Below are 8,189 nucleotides of genomic sequence, written 5' to 3'. Positions count from 1 at the left end.
GTCAGCAGAAAGGTTTGAGCAATCAAGTTTCATGGCTTCCCAAGGGTTTGAATTCATGACTCAACGATATAGAAGACTAATACAGGTTCTAGTTTAGTGCTCAGCAAGGAAATCAACAACAGCATTTACGGGCATATAGAGTTCCAGATTTTATTGTCCTTAGGTTTATGTATAGACATTTGCAAATGTTAACAATAAGGAAGTCGGAATTTCTTCAATATATTTTCTGTTGTTCTAAACCTTACTCTTCGTATATGGATTCTGTTTTTATTACTTTTCAAGGAATTCAAAACCATCTACGGGCAAGTGGCGTTTTAAAGTTTACTCTATCCTTTGTCTTTAGGTAGGTTTATGCACAGACTTTTCAAAATCTCAACGGTAAAGAAGTTGGAATTTCTTCGATGTATTTTCTATTGTTCTAGGTAAACGGTGGCCTGGCTTGAAAGCATCTCTGGTTTACCGACATAAATGTTTTTAACACGCAAAAAAATGTTTGGAAGCATCTTGAAACACAATTTTTTTTAGAAGCATCATTGCAAAAGTTCTTGCATACTAGAGTAGATAAAACCATATATCGCTACAGCTTTAGGACTGTCACTTCTCAGTATATCATACAAGGTCCAAAATCATAGTAATCATTATAATAATTGATTATAAATGAAGTGTGAACAATTCCAAACGAATAATACCATGTATTTAGAAATAAGATTACCCCTTTCAGTATTCTAACTAAATTCCAAGCACTGTTACAATACAGAGTAACTATGGTGGGCACATTATGAAGCTAACGGTTCATTTTCCGTTCTATACAATCTCTAATCATGCTGATTTGGAAGCGTTCTAGAGCTATTCTGTTCATCATAGACTTCATAGATGGGAGACAATGTAAACTAAACAACACTGGTAGAAAGATAAGATCATACAAGAACCTCAACAATACAAGGGCAAGGTACATTCGTAAGTAGTTAACCTCGAAAATTTCTGACTGTGCAAAGCACAGTACAAGCACAACAACATATTTTGTAAGTGGAACTCCAGTGAAACCCCATGGTTGTAATTTCCTTTTTGAGCATTGTGCTTAGCCTCTTTTACTCACAGATAATTCATGCAGCGTGGGTGATGTGGAAACACAACTTGACTGCCAGATGAACAACATTAGAGTTTTGCATTTAACTGAATACATAGTAGCCCCCTGAACCCATGATAACCAGTACGATCATTGCTCAGTTGAAGTAAAACTATTATTGTTGAAACCCATAAACTGCAGGTAAGTTAATGACAAATGCAAACAAATAACAAAGCCCCGAGTGCAACTGTCCAATTGATGCTCAAAGAAAATTTATAACACAAAATATGAGAAATCTGAAACACTGAATCTAGAACTCCGCAGCCAACTCCATTTAGAAAAAGATCAAAATCTCTGTTTGTTCAAAGGTGTGTCATATGTATGCAGTTCAAAGGTGTGTCATATAGAAGACTAAGTTTCAATGGTGACAGGGGCACTAACCTTGCCAACCGCAAATCTCGATAACCAGTGGCCAGGTACTCCAGGTATTGAACGTCTGCTCTGTTCTGTTCGCCGAATGGTTTTGCAGATAATGTTCTGCCGGGACTTTGAAGGCCGGAGGAGGTTGGTGAGCTCTCCCGTCCGGCATTAATCCTTATCTGAGTGGAGGCCACGCGCTATTGATTCGGCGGATCAATACGTCATCAATACGATGTCATCAATACGATGTGAGGGGAACTGCAAGGTTGGCTGCGGGCAGGGTCGCCGGGGGCTTTTTGCTGGGCAGCCGGAGAGGGATGCCGGAGAGGGATGATGTATAATCGGATGAGGTATGGTCCATGCTGTCGCCGTGCTCTGTGAGACTCTAACAGAGGTACCCTCCATAGCATTAACTTTGCTATGGAGGTGGAAATAGGAAATTGCCTTGAAATATTACTTTCAACTATAGCACCAGTCCTTTGCCGGAATCCGCCATTAAACAGCGACCGCACCGCTTTTACGGAATGGTGGTAATTCTCCTTGGGGAATTGATGAATCCACCATTGCCATACCTCTGTCAATCAAAGCTCGAATTGATGATCATAAAAACATAGATCAGGCTCAGATTTCTGTCAATAATATTTAAGATTACCTCTTGAGGAGATCTGCAGGCAATCCTTGTTTGTCAAATCTCTAGTCCTTGTACGCCACCGCAGACATCTCCATGCTATATTTTTTTTCAGGAGAGACAGAGTGAAGTTTAGAACTGCCTCTGAAGTAGTCTTGTAGTAATCTCTTTTTCCCAGGTTCGACATTGGATCGTCAGGCAGCCACTTCAACCGGATGTTGTCTACTCCACGCCCTTTCCTTTCTCTATTTGTTGACACTGTATTTGCATGATTTTGAGGGACGCGTAGTCACTGTCACACTTGCCCTGATTTCATTTTCAAAAACTTCAACACTCTCGTCTTGTTTTGTTTTCTGAAACTAAAAATCTTTATGGAGGCCATGATGCGTTGCCTTTTTGCCCTTTCACCAAAAGCACATTGAAATGCTCTGCATCTAGTGTTGGCGGCAGAAAATAAATTATGAACCAAGCTTTGCGCTTTGACGAATCTCCTTGGCCTAGAATCTTTTGTAACAGTTAGCCTTGTTAATGAATACAAGTCTTTTGTGTGTGTGAGAAACTCTGTCCTCCCCACGTTCAATTTTAGTTTCTCTGTGTTAAAAAAACAGAGTATTATTGTCTGTTCGTTTTGTTATGGAATTATCAGAAATTCCAACAGTATGTCGTGGAGTAATGTGATAGAAATGATGTTGTTTATGATAATAAATGAAAAAAATATGATCTTTGGATTGGATTAGCAGTTAAAATTATTTTTCTAATTTTTATTTTTATTTTTAAATAGAAGAAAAAGTAATAGTTTATCAGAGGATTTTGAAGGTTTTGTAATTTGTTTATAACTGGGCAGGAATTACATGTTTTAGTATAAATATGTGTTTTAAAAAATTTATAAATGCAATCAGAAAACCAATCTAAACAAAACAAATTCAAATTTGAAAAAACCATTTACCTGCCACCAATTATTCACTGCGTCTATATGTTCACACATGAAAATCTGCCATTTACCCGTTCACAAATCTTATGTACACCAAATTTTCTTTCAATAATGAACAGTCTCATTTGTGGATGGGAACAATAATACACATGAAAGTCTGCCATTTACCCATTCCCAAATCTCATGTACACCTGATTTTCTTTCAATAATGAACAATCTCATTTGTGGATGAGAACAAAAATAACTACACTCATTACCCCTGGACAAATATAAATTTTATTTCACACATGAAAGTCTGCCATTTACCCATTCCCAAATCTTATGTACACCCAATTTTCTTTCAATGAACAATCTCATTTGTGGATGGGAGCAATAATAACTACACTCATTGCCCCTGGACAAATATAAATTTTAGTTCACACATGAAAGTCTGCCATTTACCCATTCCGAAATCTCATGTGCACCTGATTTTCTTTCAATAATGAACAATATCATTTGTGGATGAGAACAAAAATAACTACACTCATTGCCCCTGGACAAATATCACACATGAAAGTCTGCCATTTACCCATTGTCTGCCATTTACCCATTCCCAAATCTCATGTACACCTGATTTTCTTTCAATAATGAACAATATCATTTGTGGATGAGAACAATAATAACTACACTCATTGCCCCTGGACAAATATAAATTTTAGTTCACACATGAAAATCTGCCATTTACCCATTACCAAATCTTATGTACACCCAATTTTCTTTGAGTAATGAACAATCTCATTTGTGGATGGGAGCAATTAACGTTGGCTGATTTTTACCTCGGCTCCAGGGTGCCTGATGAAGAAACGACAGCTCCAGGGTGGCTATCGGGATGTGTGTTTGGAGAAGTTGCAGTACTTCTAGATGTTTTGTCACGATCAACAACTCTAGGATGTTGAATCTGGTGAGGTGCTGCCACAGTATCCAGATCTATGAAAGCGGGCCTTGTAGGCGAAGAAACATGTTCTCGTTCACTCGTCAGCATCGACACCACGCGGGACATTGAAGGCCGCAACGCTGCAGCTCCTTGAGTGCACAGGAGACCAATTCTAATCACTCTCATCGCTTCCTCACACAAATAACTGCCCTGCAGTGTGGGATCCATAACTTCTAATGTTCTCTCTTCTTTATACAGTCTCCATGTCTGCTAATTGACAAATATTAACAAAACATAAAACATTAGTCAGCAAGAATCATATTTATATGGGCGTTTACGAAATTTCTACTCTAGAGATGGGATCTACATGAGCCATACTTCTTCGAGGAGAAACACCATGTCTTCAGCGAAACACCGATTCTTTTTTCCGCTGACAATCTCAAGAACAAGTACTCCAAAACTGAATACATCTGCTTTCTCTGTCAGCTGTCCGAATAGGGCGTACTCAGGCGCCATGTAACCACTGCACAATCCCATCTAAACTGAAATCAACATATCTTAACCTGTAATTTATATCCTGTAATTTATTAAATATAATTGGGTAAATGAAGAGATTGAAATGCAAATAGAATTCTTACAAAGTTCCTGCTATTCCAGTGCTATTAAACATTGTTGGGGACATGAAGAGATTGAAATGTAAAGAGAATTCTTACAAAGTTCCTGCAATTCTAGTGCTAACGTGGCTCTGATCTTCTCCAAAGAGTTTGGCTAAACCAAAGTCTGCTATTTTGGGTCTATATTTATTATCAAGTAAAATATTGCTTGCTTTAATATCTCTATGGACGATCCGAATCTCAGATTCCTCGTGAAGATAGGCCAGCCCACGTGCAGTTCCGACTATGATTTCATACCTGGTTCTCCAGTCAAGTAAATGGCTTTTGTTTCCATCTGCAATGATTGCATAACAGGAACTAAACCGTTGGTAAGCTATATTAAAAAACTAGAACAAATCCAGGGTCCATGCAAGGATTAAGTATTCGTTAAAGAGGGAGAAGCTACCGAATAGAATGTTGTCGAGACTGCCGTTCTGGAGGTATTCGTATACCAGTAGCCTTTCTGAGCCTTGAACTGAGCAGCCAAGCAATTTGACAAGATTCTTGTGCTGAACACGACTGATGAGATTTGTTTCATTCAGAAATTCAGTGTCTCCTTGCCTTGAAGCTTTGTTCAGCCGTTTGATTGCAACCACTCTTGAATCAGGTAGAACCCCCTACAGCAGATCAATGAACTTCAAAATTATTTCCATTTTTAATGGGAGGTTCAGATTCCAAATATCTAATTCGACAGAAAAGTAAAACAATGATATTGAGCGCTCACTTTAAAGACGGATCCAAAACCTCCCTCGCCAAGCTTGTTTTCCTCATCAAAATGGGACGCAGCCTCCCTCAGTATGTCGTATTTGAATATATGCTCTGGATTTGGTATACTAGGCGATAAGTCAATTTCTCCTCCTTGTCCTGAGAAAACATTTACAAGGCTTCGATTTATTTTGTGCCAAAGAAATAGGTAATCAGTTCACGAGACACAATTTTATGAAGCGCACACTAATGGTTTAGCAATTTCAGGACCTCTGGTTCGAGAAATGCATTCCCAAGGTCTTCGACGAAAGAAAAAATTCCACTTCCAAAGGCCTATGATTGCCATTAGTCCAACTGTAGCAGCTAGTACGCCCAGAGTTATCCCAAGCACGTTAGGTCCTGCAAATTTACAATTAAAATCATTAGTAAATTGGCTGTCTTATTTCAGAAAATGAACAAAATCACCATACCACTTATCATTGTAAATTATATGTGAAAGAAGATACCGGATACGGGAGGCGACGGGATGATGGAAGTATTGAAAAAGGAATAAGTCTCGTAACGCAGAAAGCAGTTGGGACTCATGTAGCGTGCTCCAATAGCTCCAGATTCGCATCCCTGTGTGGATACATTTGAACGACCAGGACCAGATATAATCGACTGACCAGCAGTTAAGCACGATCGGCAGTTTGCTGGCGACAGATACCAACATTGCACTAGGCTATAGATTTCCCTCATATCCGGATAATCGGTTTCGAATTTACCTATAGCAAAACGTGGGTAACTCGGGACAGCTCTTTCTATAAGTTTCGACAGAGCCTTCACGGTAATATTTGCAAAGAGATCTGGCTCATTTTCTTGAATATTGTTACATAATTTCTTAAACTTGCTACTCCCATTATAATCGTTGTAAAAATTATGATTGTCGTAACGGAAGAAGCAGCCCTCTGTTTGAATGAAACCAGATGTGCTGTTGCATTTCTCAAGAAGGGTTTTTTTAGCCGTAGAAGCATAGGCTTTGCAATCGGAGGAATTTAAATCTCCTCTGCACTGGACGAACCCGTAAACAGTGCTATTGCTGTTTTGCCCCTTAACACTTGAGGTATTGAATCCGCTGGTAGAATCGTTCCCCGCCAATGATTCCAAAACCTGGATTAGATTACGCTGGAAATCGCCTCCGTCTATATATTTGGCATCCCCACAAACCCACCAATCCCAAGCGCCAGCTTTTGTGTCAATTGTCTGAGCAACTGAGAGGTGCAGAGGCGTCCATACACACAGAATAAGTAACATGTAGCCGATTAATGTTTTCATCTTCATCGCCGTCTCAGGACAGGGCATGACCCCAGCACTGTCTTCTCGATCTTTTTGCATAATTTATTATTTCCCTAAACTGCTTTCCACGCTTCACTCTGCTTCAGGAGTTTGGATCCTTCACTCTGTTTCAGAGACACTGAATTTGTAATTGAATTCCTCGACTAGAAAAACGAAAATTCAAAGTCGGTAAACATGGGAAGGAATGGGCTCCACCATTCACTTTGAGCATATAAAGAAAAATTCATGAGTGTAAGAAACCTGCATGGTTGTGATAGTTAGTTAATTTGATTGTGAGTGATTATTGAAAAAGGAAATTATTAAGAAAGTTGCTCGAAGTGAGTATTTAATTTTACATATGGACGTTTTCATCGTTGATTACAGTGGCAAACAAGGGAGCCACTGTTGTAGCAATAGGGTTCTGCCGGGCTTGAAAAATGTTGGGGTTTGCAAGAGATCAAGAATTGAAGAGCAAAGTGATCTTAATTTATAAACCCAAAGAGATCACGAATTGAAGTGCAAAGTGATCTTAATTTGTTAAAGTGTTGCAAATAGTTAAGTAGCTGACATTGAAAAAGATGAGAATCTTCTAATAACTTTAAAGTATCTCAATAGGTTTGAGATTTCAAGGGTGCCAAGTTCTCTTCTCGCTGTTTCTTGAAATTTTTTTACATTTTTCAGATTTATAAAATTGCTTTTCCTTATTTATTTAAGGAAATCTTTATTCTTATAAGTTAAACTTATAAATTTAATTCTACAGGGTTCCAAGATCTACTTCATCGTTTCTCAACATTCATATTTTTCCTTTAATTTCAGAAATAGTATAGTTGAGTTGTGTTTTAAACTTGAAAATCTCAACATTTGCAAAGTCAAGACCCCTATATATAGATTTTTGTGCATTGGAAGAAAATTGCAGATGTTTGAACACATATTTGATAGACAGTGAACCTACAAATATTGATAAACAAGTGCATATCAATATGGTCCATAAGGCAATTAGATTTGAGGCAAACAATTGCTTCCTATCTCTAGATATTGCTAGGAGAGCAGAATGCCAAACACCAAATGGGAGCAAAATGTATAGAGCACGAAGAAGCTTTCTCAACTCATTCAATCTTATGAAATTTTAATGTTATATTTTATTGAAAAGTTTTTACTTTGACATGTAGACCCTAGGCCTGCATCATAAAATCCTCCCAAAAGCAAGCTCTAGTTGATAGGTGGTTCTATGGTACAAATAAATTTTAATAGCATATCTTGAATTTTATGTTGTTGAAATTCTCGAGTGTTGATTGCTTTATTCCCAGTGAAGGGATATGACAGGGAATCCATACCAGTCATATCCAGAATGGACATTTATGGATCTCATAAAGATTCATGTTGTATCACTTCTGTATATAGATCCATGAAAGAGGCAAGGCAATAATGATCCATATCACAAGGATATCCAGGGGGGGAAGTATTGAATACCATAGATAAGATGAGATGGAGAAGCATCAACATAGCTAGAAATTAGAGAGAAAATTGCTAAAAAAAAATTGTAAGGAGAAGGTAAAAAA

At 38.1% G+C, this 8,189-nt stretch overlaps 1 protein-coding gene across 1 annotated transcript; it reads right to left on the bottom strand.

Moving 5' to 3' along the window:
* Positions 1-1,918: 1,918 nt before the first annotated feature.
* LOC149256287 (cysteine-rich receptor-like protein kinase 1) lies at positions 1,919-6,838 on the bottom strand. Its single transcript, XM_089460723.1, has 7 exons — positions 5,823-6,838; positions 5,587-5,715; positions 5,336-5,475; positions 5,018-5,228; positions 4,672-4,906; positions 4,337-4,481; positions 1,919-4,225 (listed from the first exon to the last, which is right to left on the bottom strand). The coding sequence occupies exons 1-7, from the start codon at positions 6,688-6,690 to the stop codon at positions 3,857-3,859; spliced, it is 2,097 nt and encodes a 698-aa protein (XP_089316849.1). The 5' UTR covers positions 6,691-6,838; the 3' UTR covers positions 1,919-3,856.
* Positions 6,839-8,189: the final 1,351 nt, after the last annotated feature.

Source organism: Pinus tabuliformis, chromosome 7 (genome assembly GCF_031772625.1).
Source record: "Pinus tabuliformis cultivar Carrire ecotype Pingquan chromosome 7, CPIR1, whole genome shotgun sequence".
NCBI classification, from domain to species: Eukaryota; Viridiplantae; Streptophyta; class Pinopsida; order Pinales; family Pinaceae; genus Pinus; species Pinus tabuliformis.
Note: the sequence above shows the minus strand (reverse complement) of the source record. Positions and strands in the feature narration are given on the sequence as shown.